Source organism: Papilio polytes, unplaced genomic scaffold, assembly GCF_000836215.1.
Source record: "Papilio polytes unplaced genomic scaffold, Ppol_1.0 DF824102.1, whole genome shotgun sequence".
Taxonomy (NCBI): Eukaryota; Metazoa; Arthropoda; class Insecta; order Lepidoptera; family Papilionidae; genus Papilio; species Papilio polytes.
The window spans coordinates 1,356,661-1,373,167 of NW_013525102.1; the positions used below are offsets into that span (position 1 = coordinate 1,356,661).

Below are 16,507 nucleotides of genomic sequence, written 5' to 3' on the forward strand. Positions count from 1 at the left end.
AAGACGCCTCACGACGCCGACGCCGCGCCGGACTGTCTATTTGTCAACCGGCAGCGCACGAGCCGGTATCAATCTCCGGCCGAGCTTAGCGCGCCACGGCCGCCGCTCCTGACCGGCCATCTATTACACATCTCATATACCGTGCCTCCTTTATCGTTACAATTATTCTCCTAACATTACGACCCATACATCTATAATAAAGACACAATAACATTCAGACTATAAACTGACCACACGTAAACAAAACGGCCACCCCTCGAGTTTATACAAAACGATCACTCGGTGACCGATACCCAGTTTGTCCGTTACGAGATCGTTCCAAATGCCGAACGACAATCGGCCATCTTTCATTATTACGACTCTATTTTGGCAAGTCATAACGAGGCGGGTGTGATCGTTCCGGGCGGTCAGCGGTGACCATTATACCTCTATTACGCCCCTGCTCTTTTTTCATCGGTCAGTACTGGCCGGCCCTCATGCGGGGTGTCGCGAGATAATATCGTAAATTATAACCCAATTCCGTGGCTGTTACAACTTGACAGATGAAAAGGCTTCGAGAGCAGTGAGAGCGCATGTCGTTAATGTTACTTATAAACGAAACCCACTTAATAGGAGGACATTGGAGCGTTTCACATTGCTTTGCTATTTACTACAGTTTGAAGGGGAATACTACAATTGTAATTTGCGTTATAAAGCATTACCAATACGACTTGTACAGCTTCATTATATGAGTTATAACAATGTCATTTTTATTGTAATTTATCTGACGGAAATTATTGATATTAAAAAAAATCAAGTTAGAAAACACAACATTTAAAAATGTATAAGAGGAAACGTCTAAAACTTATAAAACTAAAAATTGTGCTTGAATGCTTCATTTGGACTACTATTACATTCTACTACTAAAACTATTAAATTCCAATAAAAAAACTTAAAAAAAAGATCTCTCTTGAGATTTGGGTTCAGACTTAGTTAGTTATGCGCTCAGCAACCCATTAAAAATTGCTTAAACCACTTAAATTTCTGTTAACTAAAGAACACTTAATAGCAAAAACTAGACAGTTTAAAATATTGCTTATCTTTTTTTAAAATATTTATCAGATTTCGTAAGCTTCTGTTGACAAATATTAACCTATACTTTCCAACAAATCGCATTAAAAATATTTATCTAGTCCGTTTAAATGGCGATTATTAAATTTAAGAAGTCGCGGGGTGTCGCGCGCCGACCCCCCGGCGCGGCCATTCTCTGCCCACAGCCTTTGTGACGTCAATAGTCTTGATATTTTATAATGTTAAAACCTTGTATCACTACACGGAATATTAATCAAATTGAATAACATTCACGCCGTGAAATTGCCGTCGATTTAGCCAGCGATGGAATCCAAATTGTGAATATTAAATTGAACACATCATTAAACACAGATACAAATAATAGGTATAGAGTATCTACAAAATCAGCTTTATGCCCGGTTTACACTTGGCCAGTACAATTAGACAGGTGCAACGGCCGTTCATAGATTGTATGGACTCACTGGCGCAAGCATACACACTGTGACAGTTGAAAGCTATTCCAGTTAATGAACGCTACTGACAAACTGTAGTGGCTAAGTGTAAACAGCGCATCACATTTAGCTTGAAGGGTGTATTTTAAAGGGTGTTTTACCTAACATTATTAATCAAAACTACGGCAATGTTTTAAAATAGTTTTTTAATTTAACAGCAACTACAGATCAAAATATGTCAGTCCTAGTACAAAAGGGTAATAAGAAAATGTTTAACAATAACGGGCAACACTATCACCAGTGGTCAAGCAGTGCACCACAATACAGATGACCCTTTTATTGTTCATCTACATATGCAAATAAAACTGTTTAAGATTACTTAAATAATACAAAAATGTATAAAATGAAAAACTCGGAGAGCAACCGACTGGTTAAAAAGAGTTTTTTTTAAATTATTTTTTTACTCTATTTTTTATGTTATTCAGTACAATAATCGAATATCAAACAAAAGAATAAAACTGATTCACTACTAACTTCCTATGTACTTACCGTAACCAGTTCACAACGTAAATAGTAACACAAATACATTGTCGTCAAATATAGTTGACCAATAATTACCAGGAAGAAATCATAGTAAAGTTAGAAATGGAAGTGTACCGTAACCTTAATAGATTTACTTGTACAACTGAGCTGCGATATGCAAATTGCACTGCAAATTGCACTCTAATACGATCTTCGGCATTCGCACCGCCATTTTTCTCTACAGCCGTTAAAATAATACATGAACATTACAGCTAGGAACTAGTAAGCTCTGCGAATGATTTATTTACGAAATTACTTAGTGTGAGAATACCGTACTACCACAGAGTAGATAAAAGCGTATGCTCTATTACTTTATTACTCTATGACTATTTGCAAAAATGTAAATTAAAATTATTGTATTCTGTAGGTGAATTAGATAAAACTATTAATCTGGATAAGGGCTCCTTGACAATAAGAAAACGCAGGATTTAAAAAAAAAAACATTAATTTATTAATATAAAAAATACTTTAAAATGTTAATTATTTGCCTCTATTCTTGTAATTCTACTAAACATCCTTGTTCTTTGTCAAATGGTTGGAACAAAATGTTCGTATTTTAAATATCTCATTTCATCTAAGTTACCTTTACTAATACTACAAATCATTTTATTATTTAATCAATCAATCAAGTCATTCTTAGAATCACTTGAGTGATAAATCACGAGCAAACATTGATTTTACGAGCTATGACAAATCCGAATTACAATCATAACCTTTGTCCAGCGCATTCTCGACGCATTCGGCCCAATAAAATAACTCATGTCCAATTTATGTTAATACAATAAATAGACACATAAATAATTCTGAGTGAAGGCATAGCGGAAGGTTAAAATTTATGTTGATAATAGTACTATCTTAGACGGTAATTTAAAGACGTTTTTGGACAACTTTGATATACGTTCGTATATCGTTTGACATCCGACACTTAGGAAACAATTAGGACGTATTACAAAAATTCTTTGTTAAAATTTTATGTTCAAATAAAAAAGTAATCTATAATATAGCCGTCTATGTCAGCTACCCTTCAGTAAAAGTGCGGTCGAAATCGGCCCAGCCGTTTCTGAGATTACCCGGACCCAACGCAGCTTGTGGACAGACAGACAGATAGACGAAAAAATGCGGTTTTCGTTAGCAGCAACGCAAATACATCTTCCCGAAACCTGGATTTTTTTCTTTTGATATAACAAACGGACACTCCAACTTTAAAGATATAGAGTAGATACATATGTACATACTATGTAACGTATTTTATCTGAATCACAACGCTTGAGAATTCAAACTTCTTTGTGAAAATACAGTATTAAATTAAAGAATTATAAACATGTCGCAATAATTCCCAACAATTTACATAACTCGAGGCGTCTTTGGTCGGAACGAAAGTGTTCCGCAGACAAACCCCGACCGCAACAATAATACAAATAATTGTATCAAAGTAGGGTTATTTAAAAGGAAAGAGCGACAAACCGACAGATGCTCGCGGCATCTTGCGGCGAAGAGCCTTGCGTGTGACGCTTCTGGGACGCTTTCATGATGCTTCCGTGACGCTGTCGACTTTCTGCGGTTGTCGTCCCTCTTAAAATCAAATTTCGGTTATGGATGTCATTCGTGAAATTACAGAGTACAAGATCTGAAAGCTATACGTTACGTAGCACAAAGGTGCCAACGGATTAATAAGGGCGGTACAACAACGGCTTCGGCGTTCTTGTGGTTAAGAAATGCCATATAATTTGTCCTGTAACTTTCATCCACTATCGTATTTATTATTGGACTGTATTGTTGGTTGGTTGTATAGAAAAATCAATTCTTTAGTAGATTTTAAGAATAGCTAGGATTATATATTTTAATATTAAACTATGGAAGATATAGATTTCACCTTTAAACAGAAAATCTGCACTTAATTTTCACTTGACTATAACTCACCTAATATATACTACAAAATCAGTATTCAGTGAAGACGTTGTGGCAAAATCTATAAAAGTCAATAATAATTCTATTAATTTCATTCTACTTTTAAACGTATCTTGCATGTTATTTACATTTTAAAAAATACCATTCCATTATTATGCGAAGTGTACACTTATTAAAAAAATGTTGTCCATTTATTATACGGTCTGTGCAAGAAACAGCTGATGCCTTGTTTTTCAGTTTCAGAACAATCATTGAGTCCAATTTCTTTGCAGATAGGCGTATTAACTGGGGATTGTAGGCGGAGCGGAGTTTATTAATCGGGTATATTTCTGTGGGCATTTTTCTCGAAGGATGTCACCCCCATTAGCTTTGGGAGCGGCGTGATGAGGAATTAATCCGGGGTGGGCAGGTGCGAGCGCAGGTGGCGCGCCGATCTCACAACGAACGACCTCGCTTAATCCAACACACGGGTGACAAAAGAAATGTTTTAACAGTGTTCATTGTCTATGATAATCACATCTTTGTATCAAGTTTTTAATTACTTTAACAGAAATGCAGACGACTGCGCAAATTCAGACGTAGACGTAGGCGTATACTCAATCGTAATCGTAGCTAATGACGTAGGCGTAGACGTAGGCGTATTTCCAGATATAGGCGAAGGTGTTGTATTAGGTCTAACGAGTGCGGTTCCTCCTTTGTTCCGATGAGTTCAAACGTGTATCTCATAAGAGTAAAAATTTTCATTCAACTGAAATATTCCCAGGACGAAATAATACATTAAAATCTGTTAGTCTTTGTAGTATCCAGGAAGGTTCCGTATTGTGCATTAAGACAATTTAAAATTGTCGTCTTGTTTATGTAAAGCGGTTTCAGCTGTGAAAGTCTGTAGAAGCGTTTGAGTCGGGCGGCGGGCGGCGGGCGGCGGGCGGTAGCGGAGCGCCTAATCCGGACATATCTCGGTACATCGCTAGCGCGGCGCGGCGGGACTTAGCAGAAGCCCTGCGCAGATGCTTATCTCAATAACAGTTTTATTTATTTTTGCGACCGCCTGATCCTCTCTCGCTGCGAGATGAGAATGGAGGAAGACGCGAGGCGAACGCAAGTGCCGGCTGAGCGCGATCCACGTGTCAACTTGTATATCTTGAAATGCCAGCTTGAATGAAAAAAACATCCCGTAGTACAATGAAAACTAACTATGAAAGTCGTGAAATAAATTCAATGAAAGATTTTGCTGTATTTCATTAAATATGGAATTCAATACAATAATTCTTATGTGTTTAAATATGAAAGAAGTACGATAGAATTCAACGTCGCCCAATATTTTACAAGACTCTCGACTGAATACGACTCGAGCGCACTGCAACGACATCTAATTAGGTCATTTAGCGTAATTGCCGGCTCTAGATTGGTTTTTTCGCGTCAACAACCTCCCATGAGGCGACCGAGACGTTTGGTCTAATGAACACGTCTGGCTCGAGGTTGAAATAAAAATTTTGCGGCCCGCTCCTCGCCCGCGCCCTCGCAGACCTCTTAATTACCTTTTGTGCCTTTTTACACTGATACACCAGGCGTAATTAACCAGAGGGACGCAACAATGTCACCATTTAAGTGGTGAAATAAGTAAAAGCACACGTTTTTAAACAAAAGTAAGTCGATTTTATGATCATAATATAATTGATTGGTAGATAAAAGGATACGAGAATCAAATGTCTTTAGAAGAAAAATGTGGAGAAATGGAGCCGAGACTCATCATGAAATGCACAAAAACTCCATCGTGGATTGCATGCTGAGCGTTGACAAAACTTTAGTTATAAGTAAAATGAAAAGTAAATAAAGCTTTTTTATTTTCAAAAATTAATTTCACTGGATTCGAGTTCTATGATGGGTGGGTGATCTCGTCTCCTGTCTCTCTGCCTAAGCTCGTCATAAAGAAGAACGAGGTTCTCGTAGTGGTCACTGGAGGCATCGAGTAGTTCTGCGCAGGCTCTTATGGTGGCCGCCTGCCGATCGTTTTCCGCCTCCATCGTACGTATGGTAGCCTGACGCACCGCGAACACTTCTTCTGTCATTGCGTCTAATCTGATGAAGAAAACGACAGACTACTTTATTGTAAGAAAACATGTCCTTGCATCCACAAAGTATTATTGTAGTATTTGTGTTTTCTATATACCTACTCTTGCCCTTTTTAAGTATCTTAAGATGAGTGTCTTCTTAATGATGATATTGGCTTTCAAACCTAATAATGGGGAAATTTATTTAATTAGAACCAAAACAATTATCAGAAGCGGAAAATTAAAGAACTATTTAGAATAATAACAACCGCAAAACCGACCTATTTAAAGAGAAATTAATCTGTACTTAAAGTAAATATTTTTTTAACAAAGTATATTAAAATGCTCACATTCGTTTACGAAACTCCAAATATAGACAGAACAGGACAACCACAATGATAATCACAGCGCCATTGAGCACGGACCAAGTGAGATGTTGGCTCAGCAAATGGAAGCGTTGCACACGGATCTTGGGCACCAAGTCCCAGATCGAGAAGCCGGGGATGAGTAGCGCTAACGGCAAACCGAATACCACCGCGGTGCAAAGGATCACCGTGTAGTCGAACTCAGAACTGGTGTTCGACATCCTTCGATGTTTTATATCACATTGTACAAATTTTGAATCAACATCATACAGCAAATGTCACCGCGCTGTTGACTTGCGTCAAACAAATTGCGTAGATAATTCTTCTGTCAAATACTATAGATAATGTTATTTTATGTTATGAAATAATATCGAGATTCGGAAAGATCTTTGGTATTCAAGTTTTTGATAGTGATGAATAGTGGGATAAAGATATTGCTTAGGAAAATACACCTATTTCACAAGTATGTTTTTGTTTCTACGTAATATTATCAGCCGTTTGTGAGGGTACGGGTAGGGATGAGGCCGAGTGTCCGTCACGTGTGACGTAAGCAAGGCCACTCGCGCGGCATATCAATTTCAACTCCGGTACACACAATAAAATCATACGGTCTCCGGAGAGGGCTTAAACGATTCGCCGTTTTGTCTCGGCCCCAGCTGCGTAATGGCCGAAGCGGGAAAAAATAGTCAGCAAGAAAACACGAGGGTAGTCCGGGTTTATGTGCGCGCGCCAGATGGCGGCACGAGCGTCGCGTTCCTAACGGCCTCTGCTTACCTCGCAAAAGCCGCGCCAATTTTATTTATCGAAAATATAAAGCGATTTGCGGAGCGGCCTCGTAAACTCCGCGCTCGATTTATGACCAGCGCAAGACGTGCTGTAACAACCTCGCCAGCTTAAAACTTGACATCGTAGTCACTTTTGTTGCTTTAGTGCCGCTTGAAGACTATGTTTCCATACATAAAATTCGTAAGCGTAAGGGGTCACACTTGTGTATGTACCTACTTCGCAAACCATAATGAGGGTTTCCACTTTTCACAGGCATAACTATATACAAAAACTGTAGGTCAAAGTATCGCTTAGTTAATAACTTAATAACAAGCTAAAATCCATATTAATTTAACGCAAAACGATGCCCTAAGGATTGTAAAAGTTTATGTTATAGAAGTCCAACCATTTAGGTGATTCGAGGTCCGCGACATTGCGTGTCGAGGTTCGTTGCCCGTTGTTCGCGACTCCTAAGTATCAATCACTTTAGATAATTTGAACACTCAAATCACGTTACCCTTGTCTACCTTTTAAATATTACGAGTAATTTGCTTGTAAATAATAATAAAGGAATCGTACATCACAGTAATTAAATCAACCGCCATCTTAGTAATGAATGCTTCTACTATTTAAATAAATAAATCGGCCCTAAAGTTCAGCGAAAGGAATAGTCGCTTTATCGCAAGGAAAACAAAAAACGCAAAAAGTGTTCTGTTTTAATCCAAAACGAGATTATTTTCTTTGGAAATAGCAAATTTTTCTTACAGATACTTACTTACGGACTTAAACTGTAGTCGCTAATTGATAACTAACCTTAGTCCAGGAAATTGGATTTCCAACAATTTGGATACTAATATGTATAGGAAAATTTCCTAATGTACTGGTAATTCATAAAACTGCTAATACCGTAGCCAAACCAATCGATTACCGCGTTAAGTAGCAACGAAATTAATTAGGGATACCTTTATTAACCATATGCCGATAAAACAAAGCAATCAAACCGAAATAGTTCCCATATAAAAACATTTCTATTCCATTAGCGTTGTAATTGGCATCGATTTCATTACGTTTATGACGGGCAAATTGTTTTGGTGAATCCCATATCAATTTACTAAATAGATTGCTTTCATCAACATTATTGAGATTGCGTTCATGTTTTTTTGAATTGTACTCTTACTCAAACATTGTTTTATATATGAACTAGCTTTCGCCCGCGACTCCGTCCGCGTGGAATTTTAAAAAATAACCAAAAGTGAGTAGCCTATGTGTTCTTCCAGACTATCATCTACATCTGTACCAAATTTCATAAAAATCTATTCAGCCGTTTAGGCTACAAACTCTCAAACATCTATCCATCCAGCCATCCATCTAAACTTTCGCATTTATAATATTAATAAGATTAATCGAGCACAGATCCAAGGAGCATGAGGAAGTTAAAGAAAGAGCGAGACATACATTAGAAGGAAACGTTCGGAAAGATTCACTGTATTTACAATGTCCTTCATTACGATTAGGTTACTCTAAAATCTATGTAGAATGGAATTATTAAAGGTATAGGAAATTTAAATAGAAGTATTTATAATGAAACAACGATTAAAGTTATAAATATATTTATTTTCTAAATAATCTATAAATTTATAAATTATCAGTCACCATAATAATATTCGCTGATCAATATCAAACAGTTCATAGAAACGTTACATAAAATAACGTTCAAACATTACTAAGGAAATCCACTTGTATTTAAACAGTTGTCTTTGTTTTTTTAAAGGGAAGGTGCGGAACAGCTATATGTACACATGTTTCGTCGGTGGGTTTCCACAGTAACATACAATTAACGTATTTACTAACATCAATTTCAGATTTTATGCTATACTTTAGCAAAGTCGAATATTACATAGCTGTCAATTACAAAAATATATTTAATCATAATATTAAAAATTTGATTGAACATTCATTAGAATGAAGATGTTCAATAACATTTTAATGAAGGTTCATTAAAACGAAATCATTTAATTTAATATTTTAATGAAAGTTCATTAAAATGAAAATATTAAATGTTTGTTCTTGAACGTGCAAAAAAAGTTCTTGGTGCACCATGATTAATTGATAACAATCGTCAGTATGATTTTTAAAAATGAATGTTAAATTGTTATTTAATTGTTATATTGCCACTGTGGCAATAAAATTGTTAAATATTCATGCCGTCTTCAAATGTGTCTATTACAGTTGATTTATCACACAGTTTATTAAAATATTATGCTTATAAAGTGTACTTTAATTTCTATATTCAAGTATATTTTGCTGCCGTGAATAGCTTTGGTAAACTACTTTACTAATATGTTTATTTTCGCATGTTAAATATTGTAATTATATTGTATTAATATTGTATGGATCTGAATGCTGGGCCACCAAAGTTGCGGATGAAAGGAGATTGCATGTGGCTGAGATGCGTATGTTAAGATGGATGTGTGGTGTGACAAGATTGGATAAAGTTAAGAATGTGTACATTAGAGGAAGTTTGAAAGTAGCGCCAGTGGTGGAGAAATTGAGAAGCAAAAGGTTAGCGTGGTATGGACATATTATGCGACGAAATGATGGGGACATAAACCAGAAAGTGTTGAGATTGAATGTGGATGGCTACAAAGGAAGAGGAAGACCGAAGAAAGTATGGATGGATTGTGTGAAGGAAGATATGCTTAAGAAAGGAGTGGATTCAGATATGACGGCTGATAGAGATGTATGGAAGAGCAGCACATACTGTGCCGACCCTCCATAAGGGATAAGGGCAAGTGGATGATGTTAACCTACACTACAGGAATCAGATCCATTTTGCTAAATTTTAAATGTTTTTCTAAATTTGTTGCCTCTCATTCACTCACGCCGGCGAAGTCGCAAGCAACAGCTATAAAATAAACTTGTGCCCATTTTTACAGAATATAAGAGATCTTCAAATAATACATATTGTTCTACACATATTTCAAACAAAATTTCGGCTAAGATATAAAAGTACATATTCAAATGTATATTTAAAAACAATAGAATGATTTCAAAACATACTTATCTCTTTACTTTTAGTCCTAAAGATCTTTTAAAAATAGATATTTCATTAAATTATTGCATGTTCTTTTCAAATATCAATCACATGCCATTAAAATTATATTGAAGACAATTAAAATGTGTAAATATTATGTTGTCTTTTTTAAACTCCTGTTTCTTCTGATTAATCATTATTACTGTTTACTTAATAGTATAATAAATATATCAATTATTAAATAATAGCCATTTCTCAAAAGTAGATGACTAGATAGTTCAAAAAAAAATTGCAGACAAAGTTTTAAATTATTCATCCTAACTTTTTCGAGAAAAACTGGCAACACACAATGAGAACGTTTTTTTAATATCAATTGTACCTTTAATACTTAACAGATATTTTACATATCACGTAAATGGGTTTCAAAATATTTACTCTTATATTAAATAATCACTAATCTTACATCTTAGGTTTAGGCACATATACTAAGCATTGAGAAATTCTTTAGTTGCAACAATAGTTATTGGAAATAAGGCTATTATAAGTCCTTAAAAAAAAGCTGTCATTACTTTTGTTAAAATATTAAAAGGCTAAAAATACATTAAATACTAGAAATAAAACATGATTAAATATTAAAGCATTAAACGCAATAAAAACCCAAAAACATTGGATAAAGTTAATTGACTCAATATTTTAGGTTAGAAATATAAAGTAATGACTTAATAAGTATAAGCAGGTTCTAAATATCACATTATTCTTTTAAATTTGATTACACATAAAGCGATATAATAAATGATCACATTAAATAATAATTAAATTGTCAACGGCTTCCATGAGACTCGGAACAGAATCCACCTTCATACCTCGTTTGCGGAGACCATTTAACTCTTCAATTAATTTAGATTTATCCCTTCCTAGTGTTTCCCTGAAATATCAAATAAAAAAATGAGTAAACTTAACATTTAATATATAAATACTACAAGAGTTGGTAATTAAAATTAGTACATAGTAAAAATAGTCAACATTCATACTCTGTTTTAAAAATATGTGTACTAAACGCTATATTCTATGTATAATATATAGTAATACCATTAAATAACCCATGGCAGTATATCAAAAATAATCTGAAACACTTTACTTCAAAAGCTATTCTTACAATCTGACAGGTGTTAAAATTTAAATGGAATTCCGAGTTTAAGTTAATTTTAAATGCTGTTATTATTTAAATGTCGAATAATATACATTAGCGGCAGTAAATAACATCAACTTGCACTTATCCCGACAGAGAGGTTGGCACAGAAAGTGCTGCTTTTCGATACACTTCTATCAACCGTCACGAATCCACTGCCTTCTTAAGCATATCCTCTTTCACACAATTCATTCATACTTTCTTTAGTCTTCCACCGCAGTAAAAACAATTTAAGTAAATCGAAAATATCCTAAAAATAAGTACTATACTTACCAAATAGATATACAAGTATACAGCAGCGGTACATATATAAGCAACAGATCAGAATCACTGACAGCTTGGTATCGCTTGAGTGCCAGCTGAGCCCAGCGCTCCACGGGCCCGGCCAGCGCGCCGCCGCTCGCGCCCGCCACCGCCACCATGCGGCACAGCACGCTCAGCACCACGCGAGATCTGTCTGTATACACCTGCAATTACATTAATGTAAAAATATATAAGCCAATCTTACTAATTTTATAAATGCAAAAGTTTACATTGATGGATGGATGTGTGTTAGAGTTTCTCACCTAAACATCTGAACAGATACAGAACATATTCTGGAATACATAAACTACTTGCTTTTGTATTTTTGAATTCCACACGAACAGAATTGTAAACACACATTTCTTTGTTACGCAGGATGACAGCAATCACACTATATTTTAATAAAAAAAGCCCTACACTTACGACAGTCTATGGGCTATTTAATTTAGGCGGTATAAATTGCAATAACAGTCATACAGGAATAGAATAGGAACATATTTATAAAATTACTATTATTAAGGTGATATTTAAATGCAAGTACTAATTTCAAAACAAAAAGTGTCTTCTGTTGTTATTGTTTCTCAAACATAATCAGAATGTATCTTACTAATATTATAAATGTGAAAGGTTAAATGGATGGATGTTTATTAGGGTTTGTGGCCTAAAGCCTGAATGGATTTCGACGAAATTTGGCATAGATGTAGAAGATAGTCTGGAAGAACACATAGGCTGTTCATTTATTTTTAAATCCACGCAAACCGAGTAGCGAGCAAAGGCTAGTTTTATATAAACATGTTAATAGTGGAAACTTACATAACAACTTAAACCTTAGCATAATACCCAATGACAAAATAATTAATTTTACATATAAAATAACTTAACAAATTGCTTTTCATATCAAACGTCCTGTTGTATTTATGTTATCTATATATGGCCAGCAACTAATTCATGCTTTATCTACTCATGTGACCACTGTTAACAACACTAATGTTAGTATTGCTCTCAATTGTGACATTATCTATCATAACATATAAGAACATTGTTACATCAACCAGTAATGTACTGTGTAAGATATTTAAAAACATTTATCTATTATGTTAAGAACATAGACAGTTATGACAAATCTAATTCACCATAAGAATAATATAAACTATACTAAAAACTGCTTTTCGTTAAAACTTTCAAAAAAAATTTACTACAATGTATCTACCATTAATGCCTAAAAATGCTAAAGTGCTAAATCAAAACTTACTAATAACATAAACGCCAAAGCTTAGATGGATGGATGTTTGTTAGAAAGTATCTCAAGAACTCCTCAAAGGATTCCAAATAAAATTGGTATAGTTGTAAAATATAGTCTGGAAGAACACTTTTGTTCTTCAAAATTCGCAGTTATGGATTTGCAGGCAAATGCAATACATAAAAATTACCTTATTCAATAATTTAAAACTGCTCTCCAAGACTGATAGTGCTTGATCAAACTTGCCTTCATCTATCAGTCTCTTGGCTTCTTTCAGTTCAACTTCTTGGAAAAATTCAATTGACGCAGGTGAATCCCTGAGCCGTGACTCATTGGCTATTAAACTCAACAATGACTCAAATGCTGAACATCTGGTTGATATCAAATTAGGGTCAAAGTTTCCCATTATAATCTGTAAATTAAAATTTACTTGATTTAATTTAGTTGAAATTCTAACTTATTAATAAAAAACCTATACTGTAGTTAGCTGCATAAATGTGTGTACATTTATATTGCTTCAGAATCTTGTATACATCTTCAAATTGATGCTATTGATGAATGTGCCTAAATATTTTTGGTACCAAAAGCCTAAACAAGATCCTTTGAACCTAATGATTTGCAAATGTATACAATTATATGCAGCTGGCTCATGCTAAATCTGTACTTAAGAATGACTATAGACATACTAATTGTTTAACTTGTTACCGACAGCGCGGCAGCCAAAAATACAAAACACTTATTATTAACCTAACATATCTTTATTTAAAACTTATTTACACAAAAAATACAATAAACTTCAAACTCTAAACTATATCGATCACATTCTTGACTTCTTCTTTTATATCTATTCTTTTATAAACGATTATTGCCTTGGTGGCCAGTATGCAACCTCTTTGGCTGTATATATACTGCTTGTCAGCCAAAGAGGTTGTATTTTGCACTCAACACTAATACAAACACGAAATAAGGGTGAGGTCAAAATTACAAAGACATTATATATAATTGAGCAAATATATGTTTTCTTATCTAAGTTAACAGATTTTAAAGGAGATGTCATTCTAACAAAATCTAATTAATCAATGATAAAAAGATAATTATAGCGATGATGATTATGCTACGTCAGTTACACCAGTACATTGATTCTTGTAAACAAAGGATTAGTAAACAAAAAACGACAAACCTTTCTTGGAAATGTTACATTGTTCAATAAAGCTGGAAAATCCTTCTTCAACCCATTATAAAGACACAAAAAGTCTGTATACCGTCGCTCCACATTAGCAGGGTCAGGATCAAACACCATTGAGTCAGAAACATCTTGTCGCACTTGTAACATATATGCTACAAACTTTTTGTCTTTATCTTCGCCTTCCACTGTTCTTGATGAAACAATTTCAAATCTCAACATATCTTACAATTCTTCTAAAACTTGCGTGTCACGAAAATTTTGGCAATTTAATTATAAAAATTAGCGCTTAATTAACACATTCAACATGTAGCAATCTACTTACAAAAATGGTAAATGAGTTGATTATTTGTATTGAATGTGTTTGAAGCTTTGACTTTTGAAGCAATGACAAAGACAGTGACAGCTAAAATTTATACCGTTCGAAAAAATTGCGTTTAAAATTTTGAATTTTTTAAAGCATATTTAATTTAATTTTTGCAGTCTCAAAAATTACTAAAACGAGTATAAAAGTTGGAAAGGAATAAAAATTCAACTTATCTTTGTAGTTTTGTACTATAATATAAGAATCACAAGGAACATTTAAAAATTACTGTAAATATTCCGTATTTCAGCGACGAACCTGTAGTTGTTGTTGAGGTGCATTGCTTAACGATCTACATCACCAAAGACTACATCTATAGTAGCAATAATAATAGCTATATCAGCAAGCATCATCTTCTTACCCAATATAGTCAAACCTGCCAAGTGATTATAAGAACATGGTCGCAAATGAACACGATACGGCTTCGATGTGCCGTCAGACACCATGTATATACCTAATTCCCCTTTAGGACATTCAACGGACGTGTAAGTAGCCCCTGGAGGAACTACATATCCCTCAGTGCACAGCTTGAAGTGATGTATCAGTGCTTCCATCGATGTTTTCATTTCTTGCCTCAGAGGAAGTGATATTTTTGAGTCGTCGGTTCTTACTTCCCCTTCTGGAATAGTATCGATGACTTGGTTTATTATTCTCAGTGACTCACGCATTTCAAATAATCTCAGAAGGTGTCTATCGTAGCTGTCTCCAAAGGTACCAACGGGTACATCAAAATCGTATAGATCATATCCATCGTAAGGGAAAGCAATTCGTAAATCCCATTTCACTCCAGTACTACGTAACATTGGTCCCGTAAAGCCTAAATTGATTGCATCATGGGCACTCACTGTTCCTATTCCAGCAGTCCGGGCATAGTACAACCTGTTGCCAGTAACGAGATCCTCAGTTTCGTCGCATCGTTCCCCGAGTTTGCTGCAGAACTCATAGATGTCATCTAAAAAGCCTACAGGTATATCCATTGTAACTCCTCCTGGTTTTAAATAAGCATTATGCACGCGAGCACCGCAAACGCGTTCGAATAATTCGTAAATTTTTTCTCGTTCCTCACACATCCAAAAAAACGGGGTTATACCTCCAGCATCTAGTACCGTACCCGATATGTTCAACAAATGATTTGATATTCGTGATAATTCGGCGCACATAACCCGAATAGCTTTTGCTCTCGGAGGTACTTCAATATTTAGTAACTTTTCGACTGCTAGAACGAATCCCTGCTCATTCGCCATTGTGGATACATAATCTAAGCGATCCATGAAGGGTACGCTTTGATTGTAATGTTTGTTTTCCATTAATTTTTCTGTAGCTCGATGCAAGAAACCAATGTGAGGGTCTGCACGTACAACAGTTTCACCGTCCAACTCCAAAATGAGGCGTAACACTCCGTGAGCAGCGGGATGCTGCGGGCCAAAATTGATAAACATATTTTGAAGCTTTCTCTCTACTGGTCGTACAAGTGAATTGTAAATCACATTATAGTATTTGTCCGAGGCTTCGTTTCTAAATATTGTTGGCCCTGATATTTCATTCAAGTATTTCAAGTCAGGATACCAACGGTGGCCACATGATGGTGCATACAATTTTATATGTCTAACATGTTGTAAATTGTAAGCTGATGATAATTTAAGTAATCGCATTTTTATTAATATTATACGAACTTAAATTCCCGATAACATTTCCAATATTTCAAAATCGATATGTCAAATATGGCATCACTAAATTATTTGTAATCAACTCGTAAATAGTTAATGCACTTCCTATTTCATTAACTGCCAGTAACATTCTATCATATTCAAACACTGATTTTAAAATAGATAGGTCCTTTTCACATTGATGAAATTAAAACTAATTACAGTAGTCAGACTCTACTAGAATTTTCAGAGAAACTGTTGGTGCTGCTCCGGATTAAAAAAAAACTTAAAATACTTATATGCCGAAAACGACTTGACCATATTCTCTTTGAAATTAAAAAAAAAACTACTAGCTCCTCCTCCCTTGATCATCTG

General features: G+C 35.0%; 3 protein-coding genes across 3 annotated transcripts; all 3 read right to left on the minus strand.

The window, feature by feature from the left end:
• Window positions 1–5,814: 5,814 nt before the first annotated feature.
• Window positions 5,815–6,711, minus strand: LOC106099566. Its single transcript, XM_013278134.1, has 2 exons — window positions 6,394–6,711; window positions 5,815–6,071 (listed from the first exon to the last, which is right to left on the minus strand). Exons 1-2 carry the CDS (start codon window positions 6,627–6,629, stop codon window positions 5,840–5,842), a joined length of 468 nt encoding a protein of 155 aa, XP_013133588.1. The 5' UTR covers window positions 6,630–6,711; the 3' UTR covers window positions 5,815–5,839.
• A 3,186-nt stretch (window positions 6,712–9,897) lies between these two features.
• On the minus strand, window positions 9,898–14,498 carry LOC106099882 (sorting nexin-20). Its single transcript, XM_013278562.1, has 4 exons — window positions 14,120–14,498; window positions 13,130–13,351; window positions 11,670–11,863; window positions 9,898–11,132 (listed from the first exon to the last, which is right to left on the minus strand). Exons 1-4 carry the CDS (start codon window positions 14,342–14,344, stop codon window positions 11,009–11,011), a joined length of 765 nt encoding a protein of 254 aa, XP_013134016.1. The 5' UTR covers window positions 14,345–14,498; the 3' UTR covers window positions 9,898–11,008.
• A 160-nt stretch (window positions 14,499–14,658) lies between these two features.
• On the minus strand, window positions 14,659–16,210 carry LOC106099551 (NADH-ubiquinone oxidoreductase 49 kDa subunit-like). Its single transcript, XM_013278120.1, has one exon. The coding sequence runs from the start codon at window positions 16,136–16,138 to the stop codon at window positions 14,771–14,773; it is 1,368 nt and encodes a 455-aa protein (XP_013133574.1). The 5' UTR covers window positions 16,139–16,210; the 3' UTR covers window positions 14,659–14,770.
• Between the last annotated feature and the right edge of the window lie 297 nt (window positions 16,211–16,507).

Coding starts and splice junctions, on each gene's coding strand:
- LOC106099551 (XM_013278120.1), bottom strand. CDS start 16,138: ATGCGATTACTTAAATTATCATCAGCTTACAATTTACAACATGTTAGA.
- LOC106099882 (XM_013278562.1), bottom strand. CDS start 14,344: ATGTTGAGATTTGAAATTGTTTCATCAAGAACAGTGGAAGGCGAAGAT. Junction 13,352..14,119: donor ATGTAACATTTCCAAGAAAG/GTTTGTCGTTTT, acceptor TTTAATTTACAG/ATTATAATGGGAAACTTTGA. Junction 11,864..13,129: donor GTTTTAAATTATTGAATAAG/GTAATTTTTATG, acceptor ATGTAATTGCAG/GTGTATACAGACAGATCTCG.
- LOC106099566 (XM_013278134.1), bottom strand. CDS start 6,629: ATGTCGAACACCAGTTCTGAGTTCGACTACACGGTGATCCTTTGCACC. Junction 6,072..6,393: donor TTGGAGTTTCGTAAACGAAT/GTGAGCATTTTA, acceptor TTTCTTCATCAG/ATTAGACGCAATGACAGAAG.